Here is an 18,669-nt window from a genome sequence, read left to right as displayed (position 1 = left end):
GAAATGCTCTCATATAAAGACGCTGAAATTTCAGTTTAAAATTGAATAGATGATAATGGGGATGGGGATTAAAATGGACCGAAACGATCGATACAAAATTATAAATTTGCCCGCGTTTCATTAGGGAGACTCTCATAATTTTATTAGTTTTTTCTTCTAAGCATTTATCCAAAAGCGTCCGCTTAATTTTTAAGTTTCATGGATAAACCGAAAAAATGTTTCCACACTAATAAAACTCTTTATTTCAACCTGAATATGTTGCACATCAGCTCAGCAAACGTACCCTAAGCATAATTTGCATACAACCGAAAAGAGGGCCCACTGCATCTGTATAAAACTGTATAATAAGTTACCAGCAAAGATTAGACAAGTCAAGGCTTGCTTTAAAAAGAAATAAAAATGCTTCTAAAAATTATAAATACTTTTTGAAGTCTTCGATCAAATTGTGACAAAAAATCTCACTTGCCTTTTGTTGTATGGGGCGCCGTTTTGATGCAAAAAAATTAATGTCCTCGTTTCTCGGAAAACGAATCATTTTCGGACATACTAATCACAAGCAAACTGTCATTGTTTTTTCATGCAGAAATTTGTTAAACTTATTTACTAACACCATGTATAAATAACATTAAATCCGCACTGATAAGTCGTTTGAAGCTGCTATGTACATGTTTATGGGGTAATTTTTTCGTGAGAAGTATCTGTTCGCTACAGTCGTGCTATAAACAACTTGCTCAACATTTACATTTGTACGAAAAGCTTTTGCCTGTTTGAATTACCAAAACGCGTTTCATTTCAAAGTTGACATTAAAAAATCGGATTTCATTACATCTACAATTTCTCAAGAAGGAAAGCGGCCATTCGTTTAAAAAGTCCGTCGAAATTTGTCTCGTTTTCTTAACCGTCTCTGCATAAATTGAGTAATAAATTGTCTGTGTTATTATGCACAATATTTTTCTTATTTCCATACAACTATTATTTTCAAGAGCTGTTAACTGTACAGAGTAAAATTTTACCATTTTTTGTTGAGTTCCTATTAGGAAACGGTTAAATCAAAAATTAACATAATAAATTTTGTATACATTGTATATAAAGCTTTAAAAAGTGGTTTCAATTCATTATCCAAATACCAATGCTAAACTTATATCGTCGTGTCGTGGAAATGATAAAATTTCACTTTGTTTCTGTTTAGTTGTTGTTTTAAGAAATTAATTTGCAACTTTACAACGGATGCGAGCCACAGACACGCGATTGTACAGTTCCAGGGTCTTAAAATGCAATTTCCCCCACACTTAATAAATTGTTTGCGATGTTATTATTAAATTAATTTACTAAACAGAATTATCTGGAAATTATTTGTCTTTTTAGGTTGACTATTAGTTGGTCAATAAGCACAAAAAGTTAGTTTTTAGTTTATTGACTTACGCGCTTTTTTAGAAAGATAATATTTTTTTTTGTTTCAGGACAATCATTTGCTACTACTTGTGCTATTGGACTTGAAATTTTGCTTAGGTAAGCTGACAATTATTTTTTTAAAAGATTTTTATATTTTGTTGTTGACAAATGTCTCGCTCAGATCCCCTCCCCTCATGCGTCTCTGTTTCGTTCAATAGAAACCAGGAGCAATAAATATTTCTTAATTCGGAAAATTTTTCCAACTGCTGGTTTGGTTGAGGACTTTTCGAGTTTATTATTATGTCACGTATTGTTTGCGCATTTTCCTCAACACTGCTTTCAACTCCTCCTCTGTCCATCCATCCAATCCTGTTCTCTTTAGCAGATAATACAATAGTTTATCATTTCTTTCCAGCTTTTCTCATGCACTTAATTATAAACATTTTATTTTTATATATGATCATTAAAAAATATATTTGTTTACAACATATTTGTTAGAATGCACCACAGTAGTTTGAAAGCAAATCATTGTTCATGTAATGCAAAAAAAATCCTTAACTTTCGATCTTGTGCATCATTTTTACAGTTTAAGTAATGTTTAAATTCGTTTAAAATTCTGCAGACTGTTTTTTTGGAAATAAGCTCGCACCAGTCAATTTTTATTTGTAAATGTATGTTTTTGTACCAAATTTATTAATGCAGGATGGTTCTGGTCAACTTTTTTTCAAACGGAAGCATCTATTTTGTATTTCAATTCTGAATTCTCTGTTGAATTGAAGTAGGTATGATTCGGGCACCATGTCCTATTGAATCATACTTAGAATTCAATGGAGAATTTAAAATTCTTCTTCAAAATATTTTGAATATGAATCGTCTTACATGAATAAAATTGGTACAAAAAATCATATTTACAAATAAAAATTGACTGTTCCAATAAACAGTCCTCTGAATTTTAAATGGATTTAGACCTTACTTCTGGGGCTCTTGTTCTGCTGCTTGTATTTAATATTTTTGACTAAATAATTTAAAAATAAACTCTGAGTTCTAGTCTGGGATTGCTGTGAGCGTTTTTTGCACTTGAAGCTATGAAAACTGCCCATCAATGTAATTAGATAAGAAAGAAGAATATTAAACATAAAAAAAACCCTCAATTAACTATATTCTCAATAAACAGTGAGTAATTAATCACGCTATGGGCAGTCATGATCCAATTAGTAGCAACTTACTCCAAGGCTGTACTCGTTCATTGTACTTTAGTAACGTAATTAATTTCAAAGGATTTCGAAGAATCCATTTTCCAGTACAATGAGAACGGTGGTTTAATCCAGGCAATTTTCCCTGCTCTAAAAATCGAACAATGCTAAGTTTAGGCTTTTTTGTGCTTGAACGAACTGCGATTTCCGATTAAAGAGCAAGAAACGAGCCCAGTTGGCATGAGTCCAAGGAGAAAGTTTTCAAAAGTAATTCGCTGAAAAAAGTGCCACTTGATCGATACTTTAAGCTTTCCGACTTGCCCAAGATACTTAAATGAGAATGTTGGAGATAAATTATTATGCCATGCGAAACTTTTAAATAGTTAAACAGGTCATGACTGAAAGTGGAAGGCCAGACCAACCTGAAAACCTCGATTTTAAGACGAGCGAAGAATCGAGACCAAATTATGTCAAAGAAAGGCACGATATTTCTATGTTATTTAAAAGAGATCCGAAGTGTCTCACGCGAACATGATTAATATTATTAAAAAGGGCAGCTTACCTGATTTAACCGTTTTCCTCAGTGACACGTTTTTAGTGCCGTCTTTATTGGCTGCTTCCTTTCCAACTGTCGTAGTCTTTTCCACAGCACTGTCTTCCCTTTTCAGAGCAGATTTGGGCCGGGCTTTCAACTCGTCTTCAGAATCCGCTTCATTTTCACTTCCACTGGGACTGATGAGGGAAACCATCGTGACAATTTCAGACGCAGTGTGAGCTGCATTTTTCCACTCTTGGCCGTCTACGGCGTGTGGAGAATGGTCTCCTTTGGAGGACCTGGATACTTTTTTTCCATTTTTCAACTTCCTCTTGGTAGCTAAAAACTTGCCCTTCTCGGGCTTAATGCTTGGTGCTGACGAAGATCTGACTAAAGGCGGTCTAAAATTGATTGCTGTTTCTTTCGAGGTTCCGTGAAATGCTGAATTGGTGCGCTTTTGGAATTTTTCCCGTCTGGTCTGTGCGGTCATTGGCCGTATAATCACGTTAATCCCATTTGAATCTTCGTCCTTTTCGCGTTTAGTTTCTTCATCTTTTACCACCTGTCGAGGTGTGTCGCTTTGGTCAAGCTTTTCCACCAAAGGAACCACCACTATTGTGTTGCTTCTAGAAAAATTTGGTCTCTTCTGGTTGACTTCTACGGCTTTAGGTGATTCTAACGTCTTTCTACTGTTACTCTTCCTGATCTGAAATGCCTTTGAAGTTTCAACATTTGACAAAAGCGGCTGGAGATACTTAGGTTTCGATCTCTCTAAACATTGCTGCCTACTGTCCATCAGCGACTCGAAACTATCTGAAGTTTGGCATTCGTTGTAGTCGTGTGTATTGTGCGCTAAAAAGATTTGCAAATTCGGTTTTGTTTCGGCTTTGTCATTTTCTTTGTCAACTGTTTCCGCTTTGTTCCTCAGATCATGTTTGGAGTTCAAAATTGAGTCCTTTTCCAGCGAGGGATGTCGCGCCAGTTTTACACTCGGCGCTCGCTTAATCTCCTTGCATTTTTTAATTATTACTTCCTCGTTCAAGGCAAATTTATCTGTTTTCTCACACCAGGCGATCTTGATAGGAGGAGGTTTATCGGTAGCGGTTCTCTCAAGTCGTTTGTTTCTGGCATTGAGGTAAACTTCCGGGCCTTGGTCAAACCACGGGTCTTTGAAGTCAGAAAAGTCTTCGGAAAACTGCTTTTTCAAGCTCTGGCGTTTTGCGTGAGGCGAGGGTGAGTCGCATATTAGGGACAGTTGTCGAAAGTTGGAGAGCTTGCCTGTGGTGGTCATGCTTAGACTGCGAACATACTAGAACGAAAGGGACCTAGAAGCAAATTAAGTACTGCTAACGTTGTTTAAAAGCTCGATAAAGTTCGAATTCTTACTCAATCAAGCCAAAGCGGAATTGAGGAAAGTTAGCATTCAATTACGTCTACTTACTTCTTTGCCGAGTTCGGTTTGTTTTCGCTACGGCCGCTAGTTTTTCCGTGCAGTTTCCTTCCGTAGTGAGTTTTTCATTCACTCAACTGGCGGCTGTTTTCTGGCACCGGCATCGCCAAATCTAACGAGGGAGAAAAGTTCAGCGCTTGGTTGCCAGGTCTTGGAAATCAAAGTGTTTTCTATATTTTGTGTGTTAATGTAAAACGGCTTTTTGTTTTGCTTGTTAACTCCAATGTATTTTCTAGCTTATGCAAGATTCAGTCCATTAGGCTTAAGACATTCATACTTCATTTTTTACATATTTCTGTAGTTCCTTTATTTCTTAGTTTCTGGTTTCGTCTCTGGTTTCATTTTATTGGTGCTGATTTTAGAACCATTCTGGAATTAAATGCACCCAACGTCCGTGTAGACGTGGGTTCGCAAGGCCTCACTTATTGAGCGACAGGACGTGAAAAACTTGGTATTTGAGGATTTTGTAACATGATCAACATTTGATCGTCATTTTAGCTCTTATATGTAGAAGGCGTGTACATTTTTCGTGCATGTTTGTACCACGTTTTTTTCCAAGGAAATGGCATTTTTCTATCATTTTTACGTAAAACAGGTATTATTAGTCGCTTCAAACCACCGTTTTGGAAATATTTTGTGGAAAGGAAAGGATTTCAGTAAAATGTAATTTTCAAATAATTATTATGTTAGGATTACCCGGTTTAAAAACATTTTTTGCATTTTGTTAATATCTTTCGGATGCAATTTTCCATTTTTAGAGCGTAATTTGCCAGGGTGTTTTTGGATTATTGCTCGAAAACATTTGAAACAATCATAATCAACTAACAACTATGCATTTTAAATATCATATTTTAATTTCATTGTTTTGCTTAACAGAATGCTGAGTTTAGAATCGTTTAAACTGTTTGTATACTTTTCTCGAAAATTAAACAAGATTCATAAGAGCCGAACGTTTCAAGATTTATATTATTATTTGCCGCGCCTAAAAGAAAAAATGCAATATTTTAAGCAATAAAACAGCTTTTCCGAAATGGAAACGACTAGATTTTCTTTAAGGACCTGGATATTTCGTGCAATATATGACCTAGTCTGACATTGGACAAGGGATTCCCAATATTCCAAGAGTAATGGAATTTTATCTGTTCTTATCCGACTTGTTCCGATTAAAAGATCGTATCTGTTTTATCACAATAAAATTATTTTTACGTTTCCTTAATATATTGAATTACATTTAATTCCCCAGCTGTTTCAACTCAAATCGATTGCATATCGATTATTTTGTTGCTAAATAATCAATCAATACGGTTTGTTGCTCAACCATCGGTATACATCTGGCAAGTGCTTTAGACTGTTATTTCCTACATACAGACAAACTTTAGTGAACAAAAATAATACATTACATACAGGGTGAGTCATTTTATAGGTCAAACTTATAAATTACGAGAAGGAATGAACTTAACATTATGAAATCGGAGAATTCGAAAAGAATCATGCGATTTTGCATCCTAACTTGCCATTTACCTTGAGTAATTTGGTTAATTATGAAGTTAAATATTGTTCGCTTAACCGGTATTCTTTGTATAAAAATTCTAAACTCGCATATTTTATAAATATTCCCAATTATATCGAGTGCTTCAGAGAAGTTGCAGCGCAGAAAACACCTTTCGGTTTTGAAAGTTGCCTTTCTGCCTGAAAGAATAATGTTAAATGAACCAACCAAGTAAACCATGAAACTCAGGTTTTTACATCGAGTTGTGACACAGAGAAGGAGAAGAATATAGTTTAAGATCAATAAGCGTGAAACTTTTGGAAATTGGGCAAAGTTCAAGTGCATTTAAAAAAAAATAAAATCGTTTTGCATAACTGCGTTGATTGTTTTTTTTTTGGTGAAGATGTTTAGATTTTTGTGCGATAATAAAAAATTCGCGTTATGTGAAAAATCAAATATTTTACCATGGGTTTGTTTGGGGGTTTCAGTGGCAACGGCGCCCCAAACAAAAACAATGTGTTGTTCACCCTCTGCTCACAAAACTTTGACTGAAACCGCGAACGAACACGTTCCGCCACATGTTTTCCATCGGCCGTCGCTCGACATCATTTATTATTGATTATTACTTTCGCAACTTCCTCGTATTTTGATTTATTTTTTGTTCATGTCCAAACTCATCAAGGTTGGCCCAATTCGAGATCCATCCTTTCCGACTCTTACATGCTTTCACAGTTTTCTGCGCTTCATTCTGCTTCAGATTGACCAGCACAAACTGCCAACATTTCCCTATCGATGGATCACTTTCTAAAAGGGCAATTTAGTTCTCTTGGAATGATGTAAAACTGAGCGTTCTTGCTCATTTTTCTTCCGAGAAATGAGCAAAAACGGGACGGCAAACATGATCTCTGAAATTCTGTAATTTCCTACTTTCAATTTCAAAACCCAATGCATCTCAAAACATGCACCTGCAGCATCTAAAAATCTCATCTCTTCTAAGAGTTTTTGTTTCTTTGCGGTTACTTGCAGATTGAAAACTTTGCATTAAGCAAATATTAAAAGGTACGTGATCTAAATCACACATTCCTTGCTTGCAATTAACGTCTAAGTTTTAAATTAGTTTGTTAATTAAAAAATAATTTAATTTTACTAATTTTTGCTCCCAAATGTAGTAGAGGAGTTACGGAATTATCTGAGTATACGGAATTTTTTGATTTTATACAAAACCAAGGACTTGTGGGTTTTTCCTGCATATTAATTCACTCACCTGTATTAAAATGTGCAGTTGATCGAGGTAAAATGTTACCTCGTTTTGCATGTTGTTGAACATAGCGCTGGATAGATTTTAAAATAGGACACAAAATCTTATGAATATTATATTAAACAAATATAAATTTCAGTATTTTTAGGCTCAATTGTTTTATGTAGAATGGGAGAATTTCAAGTTGATTCTTGTCTTAGAGATGAAGTTACGATTCTTTGAAGGTGAGCATGCACTTGATAGGAATCAGCTTTTTGGCTCAATATTTACAAATTCGGCAAAAATCAGAATTTTCTGCGATTTCATCCCAAAATTTCAGGGTTTTCAGAGAAAAGTGTCTTCTATATCAAACAATAATTTCAAGTTGCTACTTGCTTTACAGTAGGAGTTACGATTTTTAAAGGCGAGTGTGCCATTTATAGAAACCCTTGATTTTTAACCCAATATTCACAAGGTTGGACAAAGTCAGTATTCTGTAGGATTTCAGTAAAAATATCAGTATTTTTAAGGTCGATTGTTTTATGTCGAATGGGAGAATTTCAATTTGATACTTGTTTAAGATTTGGAGTTACGATTCTTTGAAGGCGAGCATGCACCTGATAGAAATCAGCTTTTTGGCCCAATATTGACAAATCCAGCAAACATTAGAATTTGGTGCGATTTTACACAAAATTTTAGGGTCTTCAGAGAAAAGTGTTTTCTATAGCAAACAATACTTTCAAGTTGCTACTTGCTTTGCAGTAGGAGTTACGATTTTTTAAAGGCGAGTGTGCCGTTGATAGAAACTCTTGATTTTCAATCCAATATTCACAAATTTGGACAAAATCAGGATTTTGAAGGATTTCAGTAAAAATTTCAGGATTTTTAGGGTCAGTTGTTTTATGTAGAATGGGAGAATTTCAAGTTGATACTTGTCTTAGATTTGGAGCTACGATTCTTTAAATGCGAGCATGCACTTGATTGGAATCAGGTTTTTGCCTCAATATTTACAAATTCGGCAAAAATAAAATTTTTGTGCGATTTCACCCAAAATTTCGGGGTTGTCAGAGAAAAGTATCTTATATAGCAAACAATGATTTCAAGTAGCTACTTGCTTTACAGTAGGAGTTACGATTTTTTAAAGGCGAGTGTGCCGTTGATAGAAACCCTTGATTTTTGACCCAATATTCACAAAGTTGGACAAAATTTGTAGGATTTCAGTAAAAATTTCAGTATTTTGAGGCCCAATTGTTTTATGTAGAATGGGATAATTTCAAGTTGATACTTGCCTTAGATTTGAAGTTACGATTTTTTGAAGGAGATCTGATTTCTTTTGAAAATTAAACCGAAGGCGTTGTTAGTCTCTCCTTTAAAATATGTGTTTTTGGACTGACTGGTTTTGCGATGTCTCTTCATCGGAAATATTCAGTGTAAGAGTTCCAATGCTTCTTGTTTTTGTCTTATGATGCTTGTAATCACATGATAATTCCATTAAATTAATAAAAACTAAGTAATACAATTAAGTTTTTGTTCCAATTTCTATTTCGTTCTTCTTTGCGGATGCACAAGACCTTTTCGTTTATATCACCAGGTTTCATTTGTGCAGTTATAATGCAAATTTTCAATTTTCTTGAATAAAGTCCAATTTTAATCCAAATGAGGGCTCCTTAGAGCACCAATCTAGCTGAATCTCGGTTCTCGGTTATAAATCGGGCATTTTTTTTTGCTTATCGATCTGGCGTACTAATGTAGGGTTTAACCGGCTTGCGACATATCCAGGAAACTTTCACGATTGGAAAACTTTTTACACGAATAACAAAAATGTTGAGGCATAGCGGACGTATCGACTTAATATGCATAGAGATGATTTTTTCGATAAAAATCGAATCGATGGTCTGGATTAATTTGCATTCGTATTATAAGTTTTCGTTCGGGCAACGTGCGGAAAATCAGTTTGAGGGTGTTTTAGAGGATTTCGCTGATCAGGAATTGTATTTTTAAGTTTGAGAATATCTTCATCAACTTTACTAGCTGGAAAAGTACAATTTTAAGTCACTTTTATTTAAGTTAACTGCTGAGTTTCTCGGGCTTTTAGGCCTTCTGGAAAGTAATTTCCTTTTTGCGAATACTCACCAGTTTCAAGCAATGATAGCGAAAGCCTAACTCTTTCGATTAATAATAATAATTTTATTGAGAACGCATGATAGGGAAGTTGAATTTTACATAAATTAAGTAACTTCTGTAACCATATTAACTCCGCCGTAAATTTTGTGAACGGAATCTTTGAAAAGGCCGCAAATATTCCAATGGAGTAGCCGAGGTGATCCAGGTTAATAAAACGGAAATAAAGCATCTGTCTTTCGCCACCAGACGACCCTCGAGATTAATAGAATGAAATAAGAAAACGTTCTTGAATTAAGGGATCTTTTTTTCGTCCTGATTTACCGACCTATAGATATGTCTCTGTGTAAAATTTAACGCCGCTTTTCGCTGATCTGAATAGGTCCAGATAATAACATTGAAAATTGTAGAAAGGTCGAAAGTTTAAGTTTCAATTTTTCCCTGTTCAGAATTATGAGTAGGTTATAACGGCTTTAATCTGGGAATTATTGAGTAATGGAAAATGTTTCAGTATATAGGACAGGATGAATGTTCCCGGACAGACATACGCATGTCTTGAAGTTTACGCATGAATGGTGCAAATTAATATTTTACTTATTAATCAGCTGTGTAAATAATATAAATCGTATGAACTGCTTTAAGATGCTTGTAAGTAATTCATGAAATCCTTTGTTTCAGTCTGAATTTGAAATATGTCGAAGTACGCGGAGCTAAAGAAACGTTACGATTCAATGGAAAATGTGCTCCAATATATCAGCCAACGTTCCATTGCACTGGAAGACGAGGCAAAGAAGAGAAACAACGCCATTCTGAAGGAGGTAAAATCATATTTTTATTATTCGTATCATACGGGACTGTTAAACAAGCACAACAATGGCACTTTCAATAGAAGTGAGACTTAGAGTTAATGTTTTTGTAAGAACGTTGGTGTACGATTTGGTTGAAGGTATGCCAAATCGTTTACGTGCTTTTCCTGTTCGTGCCTGGGCTTTTCCAGAATGATTTTGTGAGGAGGTCGATTGTCCGTACATATTTGATACCTTAAAAATGGAACTATTGATAAACGTTTCTGCAATTTTTTTTGCCTGCAAAAAACTGTAAAGATGATCGAAAATTGACATGTTTATATTTAATTTACACAAAACCTACAATAAACATTTATACTTTAAATGACTTTAAATGAATCGAATCATTATTGTAAAGTAATTATTGATTTTGAAACATTTTGTTGCATAAAATGTTGCGTAAACTCGATTTTCCAGTTTTACTGGTATATCAACAGTCGATAATACGGATCCTGATTTTTGAATAAATCAATTTAAACTGGTTTGGACGCAAAAACACTCTCAACTTGTCGATTGATCAGTTGTTGAAAAATACAGCTTTCAAATTTATGAAAAAATAAAAATGGTTTCGAGTGGAGCATTCAAAATTGCATTTCTTTGTTCATTTCGTATCTGTTGTAGTTTCGAAGGTCGCTGTACGAAAAAGACTCACCCTGTATATAGTTACTACTATACAGGGTTGCTCATTAGTGCGTCAAAGTGCGATTTCATAGTAATTATGAATTTTAGAAGGAAATGTTTCCTGCAAGAGTTTTTCAGATGGCAAAATGTTCATATTTTTCCGAATAATTTGAAAACCGTAAGCCCGGTATATTTTTATGGCGTATTATATTTTATGCATTTTACTGATGGCAATAATCGAACTGTATTGATAATCATAATCGAAACTCAATTGATTAATCGAGTTAATTATAGCCATTGCTTGATGCCCTTAAAACGGGTTAATACAAACAACCGTAGAAACGTATATTTTAAACTAGTATTAATTTATTTGTTAATCATTAGTGTTTGACTTTAGCGGGCCGTAAAATCATTGATCTGTTATTAAAGTTTTCTTTTCTTTACCTGATTTTAAAATTGAATTGTTGAAACGTATTTAAGATGGTTTGTTCTGAAATGAAATCCTTGTATGTACATTCATTACATCAGTTGATAATGAATGAAAGTGATGAATGTTACAGTAATAAATTATTTGAAAATGTGCAAAAATCTGATTTTCAATAACGAAAAAACATGGGTTAATACTTAATTAATTGTATGCTTAATGTTCGGTTTGCGATAGGCCCAATTTATCCAATGGCAACCGGACATTGAACTTCGGATTATTTAAGTATAAATCCATGTTTTCCCATTAATTGAATGAACGTTTTTTGCAAATCCAAATAATTGATTACCCGTAAACATCGGCATCATTTTTGCTCCCAATTTCCCGGACACTTTAAATGGTACTTCTCTTTTTGCAGCGTTCTCCAATTCGGACTGGCATTTTTGAATTTAAAGCGATTTCTTTTTAAAAAGTTTAAATACGAAATTGTGTTAAAATCTTTGAAAAAATGATTGCACACTGAATTTATGAATATATTGTTTACCTATTTTTTGTCGAGCAAAAAACCTCAGCCTGTGCACTTTTACTGGTCAATTCCCTCTCAGGTTCGCCCATTTTCGCTTGTTTATTAATTTTTTCGAAGCGGTTCGGATAATCCCAGTTTAGTTGCGTCATTTCCTTCAAGTTTCTTACAAAGCCACAATGAAGGGCTGATGATGATTTCGGTTTTAATCGACGCATCATCTTAGTCTTGGATGTGTTAACTGAAAATTTCGAAAATTTTCTTCTGTCAATGATGGATGTTGCTGTAGTAACTAGTGGCGTTCACATTTGTGTCAGTTTGTTGCTTCACTCAAAATCTTTTCATTGTCTCACAACATTTTGATCATGGCTCGGTGCCTGGCAAGTCCGAATAAAGTGCGAATGTGCAGACTTGGATCCAAATTGTTCAGCACTAAGCTGGAGCAGCAGCGTTTAACCGAAGAGATTAGCCAAGAAATGGAAGATGATGAGCAGACGGTGACACCGGCGATCCGGTACAACGTTTGCAGAGACAGAACTTCTTGTACCGCTCAAAAGTACCAGTTTCCAAGATCCACTCAAGACGAATTGCCCAAAGGGGATGGAATGGAAAATCTCACTTTAGCCTCTCTGGAGCAATCAATGTTCGATGGAAATTCGTCGAATCTACTACCATCTGCTGGTTATCGGCAGTTCGAGGCTTCCTCCACCTACAAAAACCTAGTTTTGCCACTAAAAGCTTCCAAATTATCGGACCCGTTTCCAGCACCTGTTAAAATCATGCGTTCCCACACAGTGTCCGATCAAGAAAAAGCGGAGCAAATGATGGCCGAACGCAGAATTCCCAAATCCATTAATAAAAAGAAAATTTGAGTTGTTAACCGCATGAACTTGTACAAAATTTTTGTTTTAAAATATAGAAATGCCACGTAATCAATTCGTTTTATTCAATTTATAGCGGAATAATCAGTCAAAATTGGGAAAGTTTGAGCAGGAAACTCCCTTCATTCTACATCACGCGTTTGTTAGGAAGGTGGATGGATAAATGGATGAAAATTAATGATAAATAAATAGATGGGGAAACTTTGATATAAAAATGCACTTTCACTCTTTTCTGACGCCATTTTTAGAGGAAATATATCTTAAACTCCGGCTTGCAAAAACCTCCAGAAAAATCAGACGCAATTTTGAAAAATTCCTGAAAATTTTCAAATGCTGGTGAAAAAACCGAAACTTTTACAGCCTTTTAAGCAGATTTTGCCCTACAAAAAACGTATATCAGCAACTCTCTTGGTTAGTTAGTTCTTGAACAAATAAATGCCAAACTCCAACTTGCAAAAAAATCCTCATAAGCCAGACGTAATTTTGCAAAATTGTCAAAAATTGGTGATTGTTTGGTGATGGACGAAATTTTGTTTACTTTGCAACAGAAAATTTACCAAAATTGACTCTCTTACTTTGCAAGGTTCAGAGGGAATAAGTTTTAAACTCCGGCCTGCCAAAACCCCCGCAAAAACCAGACGCAAATTCGTAATATTCTGGAAAATTGCCTAATAATGACCAAAAACCGAAACTTTTAGAACTTTTTACGAAGACTTTGCCCCACAAAATACATACAACAGCAGCTCTAACCTTTTTAATTCTTGAATAAATAAATTGTAAACTCCGGCCTGGAAAAACATCCTGGTAAACCAAACTGAATGCTTAACTATTCCAATCTGCTACCAATTAATGCACAAATATTCTACAAATAATGCACTCCGTAGTTAATATTAACAATAAGGGACCAACAACGTATTTTATTTCGAATAAAACAATATTTAAAAAGGACATAAGAAAAGTATTAAGGTAAATGGTGGGAATTGTGTGGGCAAATGGGTAGCATTTGCTTAATTATTACCTAAGTAATGTGAAATTAAGTGTACCTACTGATTAAATTGGAATCCCTAAATGGTTGCTTGATTTATTCGTTAAATCGGCAATATCTCGAATACGGTACCTTTTTGCTTTAGAACCTTCTAGCAAATGCACTAATGAAAATTCTTACGTAAGTTTGAATTAACATTTTTTGATAATTAAATTTGATTGAATTCTAACGACAGAGGAATATTAATAAAAATTTCGTTGAAACGTTTCAGAGTCTAACGCAGTATTATTTGCTGCAATCAAATTTTCATTAGGTTACAGATATGGTAATTGGAAAAATAAAGGAGAAAAACCAACTTTTTCGTAAACTGTATACAGAAACGTTCTATGGAGGTAGCTTTTACGATAACTTGAAAGTAGGATGCCCAGACGAATTCGATTTGGATTTGATTTTAAATATGCCAGTAATGTATTATTTAATAGTGAATATGAATACAATTTCTCGAAATATCATTTACAGGATGTAACTAAGCCTATTGTATGGTGTAGTGACCATTCTGGATTTGTCTATGTTCGCTTAACGGAACTATCAACCCTCGCTCCAAAGGAACCACACGAGTAAACATGGAATATTAATGTATAATTTAAACCGCCCTTAATATCGACTCTTTTTTTAAAGGGATCTTAAGGTGCTCTTGGACGACACATCTTTTCTAGCTACTAATAAGTTATTATGTTGGTTTGAGGGGCTAATCACCTCAGCCCTTAATGGGCTGCCTAGAGATGCTCACGCAAGGACTTACTTGGATGTAATACGTAACAGATCTCATCCAGATGATATTCTTAGGCTCTATGTATGTTTCTGGACATTTACTGACTGGTGTTTTTGTGAATTTCAGTTTATTTTAGATTGAAGCAAGGAAAAGTGGCCCGGCGTTTACTTTACACTTATATGGGAAAGATGACTCAAATACAGACATTAAATTGGATATTGATTTGGTTCCTTGCTTCAAGTTTAATGAGACGCAGTGGTCAAATAAATACAAAAAATTTTCTGCAAAAAAGTACAAAGTATAATTGAGCTATATCTAACTTATTAGATTTCTCCAATTTATTTCCTTTCCAGTCTAAAACCTTTTTAGTAGTGGCCAAAAAGCTTAAGGAAACTGGTTCGGTAAATACCCTTACCATCAATAGGTACTGGCGGTTGTCGCTTCAAGAGCAGGAGCGTGAGCTCATTTCTGGAAACGATTTTCAGTTCCTTAAACCAGCACTTAGACTACTAAAGGTATTTATTTATGTTGTAAGACGTGATTATTTTCGGATCAAACGTTCTAATAAACCGGAGTCGGTAATATCATCGTTACGAAAATACAGGGCGTTCAAGTTTAATGAAACTTTATCTATTTTATTACAAAATAAACATTTATTAATGTAACCGAATCGGTTTGAGTTAATTAAATAAAACTGTGCCGAATGGCATTGAATATTTTCCAAGAAAGTTTATCAGTGCGCCACTGATCTGTAAAAAATATTTTTATTCTCTCATTGCTTGTTAAACTCGAAACAAAACAACTCACTTGATTTTTTTATACAACGCATCACTTTCGAGTAAAAAACTGAAAGTCGTATCAATGTATGTCTTTGAATCCTCAACAACTCAACGAGTTGGATTTGAATGGTTTTGGTCTTTTGAATGGATTTGATTTTGCTTGAATAGTTTTGCAGATATAAGTAATGGACCGTCTTACGTACAATACTCTTCAGAATAAGAGAAAGAGGCTAAATACCTGTACTTTGGATGCGAAAGGGCATTTCGAACAAGTTATTGGATTTAAATTTAATTTCTGTTAGTAAATTTAATTCAACTAGAAAGTACTTGAAAACGCAAATGAATGATTTGAGCCCCAATTATGAGCCATTAGTTTGTGTGTGTACACATTTTAAGTTGAACGCAGCCAACTCATTAAAATGAATCGTCAGTATTGCAAAACAATATTGTTACAAAAATTGTTAGTGGGAGGATTCTAAGACGTACATTCATACAATTTTTATTTTTTTTTTGTACGAAAAAAACTCAAGATAGCGGTTTTGCTTAGAATTGAACAAGCAATGGAAGGGTAAGGATATTTTTTTGATTAATCAGTGGCGCATCATTTTATTCTTCAAACATATTGAATGTGTGTCAGTGTGTGCGGCACTGGTGGACCAAAAAACATATTTATTTCGATAGAAACATGGCGACTCAATAACTATTGATATCTTCAAAATTTGATTAAAATTTCTCAAGCGGTTTCGGATATTTCCATACAATTTTATGTTTTTTAATAAATCTTTCCCATCCAGTTTTTTCGTAACGATGCTCGTATAGACTTTGATTTTTTAAGATTGTTTTAAAACATCACTTTTTTTAACAAACTTTCAGTTTTGACAAAATCTGTTACAATTTTTTGATTTTAGAAATTAAGGGACAATGACAACCATAAAATCGCTAGTTACTTTATCAAAACCGTATTTTTATGGAAGGTGGAAAAGGAAGATAGTTCCTTTTGGTCGACTTCGCTCAGCGTGGTATTTATGTGTGTAAGTATTCTTTGCAGCCGAATCTCAATTTTGCTAAGGTTTTGAGTTTTACTTCTCTTAGATGTTGAAAATGTACCAAGAGTATTTAGAAAATAAGGAAATACCATACTTTTGGAATTCTAATTACAATTTGATTGCGTGCCTTAAGCCATGCACTGTAACGGACATTGCTAACAGGTTCCAGCGTATTATTAATGCTGTTGAGAAAAGTGTGATCGAGGACCCCTATTTAATCGGAAAGTATTTGCGTAAGTACATTTTTCTAAAACCCCTAAAGAATGATGCATTTTGTGTGTTTTTGGTAAAACGCCTCTTCATCCTCAGCTATCCCAACCTTTTCTTTTCAAACGACAAAATTAAATTGTCTGCAAAAACTATATTCAGTGGCATTAAAAATTCGAATTTGCTAATTTTCATCAGAAACAATCGTTGATAAAACGGATGTGAATTTTATCGGTAGATTTGAAGAACCGAGTATAAACTCTTGCTTTTCAAGTCCAGATTTCGGCATTGTGAATCTACGATTTGCATATGTTCAGTAGTAAAATGTATATTTATCTGTATGATAATCAGTAGGATTTATCTGCTTCTGGTAACTTAAAAAGATCACATTTACTGAGGTAGTGAGGTATGATTTCACTTTTATATTTACCATTTATCAGGTTTTTTTTATAAAAGTACCATAAAGAAAATTGTGTTAATGTTTTTAAAAATTCTGTAATTTGAAAGCCTCTCTCATCATCCCACAAACTGTAAAACAGTTTTTGATACTTGTTTGTTAAATTGCTTAATTCGTTTCGTCGTACACGTTTTTCATGTTCTTTAATGTTTTACGTGCATTTTCGGTCTAACATTTTGCAGAAGTATTGGACGCTTCGGGAAAACTATTTAGCAAATAAAAGTTGGGCATTAATTTTATCAGCATGCGGCAACTGAATCTCTTAAATTCATTTGCGATGTTGCGCAGTTAGTAAAAGCGACTTGTGCGATATTTCCATTTTAAAGTGCGTAAATAAGCACTTTAAAATGGAAATATCGCCCCCATGTCCTGGCTAATGTACAGTTGAGCCACATTTCTAATCGGAAACATGAATTTTTTTTTAAATTGCATTAGTCAGACTTTTCAAAATCAGTCAGAGTTCAGCTCTTTTGAGCTTCGAAATGAAAATTTCGGGATTGGGAACTGAACCAGAGGAGACTAATAATCATCCCCCAGAAATACTGTGCATAGACCCAAATTTCCGTATTCATTCACGGTGTGAGCGGTTTACTTAAGGAAAGTGAAAAAGGACTTAAAGAAAAAGTGCACCAAACTGGATAGTTAGTTTAATCAAAGAAGATATAAAGACAATTTGGAAATTAAAAAAAAAATACTTGGTTCAGATGCAGCCATGTTGAAACCTAATTATCTTCGCTATTAAGACTTAACTGCAAGAAGACGAAGGTCTTTCCGTAAATAATATGACGTGATCCTTAGCAATAATTTATTGTATTTGCAATGCGCAATGTCATTTTGAATCATCACACATATGTATGTGAATTTCCATGACTTATTTGTCTGGAAACCTTGTATTTTTTCAGTTTCCAAGGAAGATTATGCCACGTTACCCACCTCAGTACCAATCGGAAAGAAGCACGGAAAACGTAAACAAAATACTGAATGCGTTAACGCGCTCATGACGCGTTTATCTTTAAATGATACTACAGACTCCGCTCCTCTTGAGCAATTGGGTTTCGATAGTGAGACACGAGAGCATTATAGGTACCTATCAGATCGTTTGGAGGAAAAAAATAAGGAGAATATGCAATCTATTATGCGTTCATTGAACCAACAAGCAATTGATCTACACGACCTATCACTTTCACTGAAGAAAGTTGATAGAAAAATGGATGCTATTCTGAAAAACCACGAGGAAACAAACAAGGAACTAGCAGTAATGAACGAAAGAGTCAGCGTGCTGGAAGATCGATTCAAAGTGACGCTGTTCAACATTAATTTGCCTGGAATTAATGATATACTAGAAAACCTTACAAATCATCCATAGCAACATTATTTAGTAATTTGTAATGTTTTGGCAACTTGGGTTAGACCGCAATTTCTAATTTTGTTTCTGCTTAGACTGTCTTAAAATGTACACATATTTTTGTTTGTTGCATGTTTTCGTTTATTTTGTTTTTGTATTTTTATCCTGAATATACGAATAAACGTTTTAGTACAATTTTATTTTACTTACATCTCATATCTGCACAGAACCAAAGTATTTTTTTATGAAAAGGGTAAGTACCAAAATGCTTTGTATATATTATGTATTTGAATAAAATTGTACATATTTAAGCTACTCACATGGGGGTAAGTAAAAACAGAATGGATTTCAATTACCTCTTTACAAA

General features: G+C 34.3%; 2 protein-coding genes across 4 annotated transcripts; one reads left to right on the top strand and one right to left on the bottom strand.

The window, feature by feature from the left end:
* Positions 1-1,450: 1,450 nt before the first annotated feature.
* On the top strand, positions 1,451-18,497 carry LOC125505706 (cyclic GMP-AMP synthase-like receptor). 2 transcript variants are annotated; one of them, XM_048670028.1, is made up of 10 exons: positions 1,451-1,509; positions 10,096-10,235; positions 14,010-14,159; positions 14,216-14,313; positions 14,375-14,549; positions 14,605-14,766; positions 14,822-14,983; positions 16,156-16,278; positions 16,340-16,526; positions 17,860-18,497. In XM_048670028.1, the coding sequence occupies exons 2-10, from the start codon at positions 10,110-10,112 to the stop codon at positions 18,321-18,323; spliced, it is 1,647 nt and encodes a 548-aa protein (XP_048525985.1). In that variant the 5' UTR covers positions 1,451-1,509; positions 10,096-10,109; the 3' UTR covers positions 18,324-18,497. The 2 variants fall into 2 exon arrangements, with proteins under 2 accessions (XP_048525985.1, XP_048525984.1); XM_048670027.1 differs by lacking the exon at positions 1,451-1,509 and adding an exon at positions 5,791-5,977.
* Positions 2,697-6,894, bottom strand: LOC125505707. Of its 2 annotated transcripts, none has more exons than XM_048670030.1 (3): positions 6,524-6,894; positions 4,562-4,682; positions 2,697-4,429 (listed from the first exon to the last, which is right to left on the bottom strand). In XM_048670030.1, exon 3 carries the CDS (start codon positions 4,409-4,411, stop codon positions 3,107-3,109), a length of 1,305 nt encoding a protein of 434 aa, XP_048525987.1. In that variant the 5' UTR covers positions 4,412-4,429; positions 4,562-4,682; positions 6,524-6,894; the 3' UTR covers positions 2,697-3,106. The 2 variants fall into 2 exon arrangements, with proteins under 2 accessions (XP_048525987.1, XP_048525986.1); XM_048670029.1 differs by having other exon boundaries at positions 2,698-4,445.
* Positions 18,498-18,669: the final 172 nt, after the last annotated feature.

This window comes from Dendroctonus ponderosae, unplaced genomic scaffold, assembly GCF_020466585.1.
Source record: "Dendroctonus ponderosae isolate FM_Combo_2020 unplaced genomic scaffold, Dpon_F_20191213v2 Dpon_F_20191213_94, whole genome shotgun sequence".
Classification (NCBI taxonomy): Eukaryota; Metazoa; Arthropoda; class Insecta; order Coleoptera; family Curculionidae; genus Dendroctonus; species Dendroctonus ponderosae.
This window is presented reverse-complemented; position numbering and strand designations above follow the sequence as displayed.

What these genes read in the sequence shown, in the direction of transcription:
- LOC125505707 (XM_048670030.1), bottom strand. Translation starts at nt 4,411, where the DNA reads ATGACCACCACAGGCAAGCTCTCCAACTTTCGACAACTGTCCCTAATA.
- LOC125505706 (XM_048670028.1), top strand. Translation starts at nt 10,110, where the DNA reads ATGTCGAAGTACGCGGAGCTAAAGAAACGTTACGATTCAATGGAAAAT. An exon ending in ACAACGCCATTCTGAAGGAG is followed by an intron (nt 10,236 to 14,009) that starts GTAAAATCATAT and finishes AATTTTCATTAG; the next exon opens with GTTACAGATATGGTAATTGG. An exon ending in TTTCTGCAAAAAAGTACAAA is followed by an intron (nt 14,767 to 14,821) that starts GTATAATTGAGC and finishes TTTCCTTTCCAG; the next exon opens with TCTAAAACCTTTTTAGTAGT.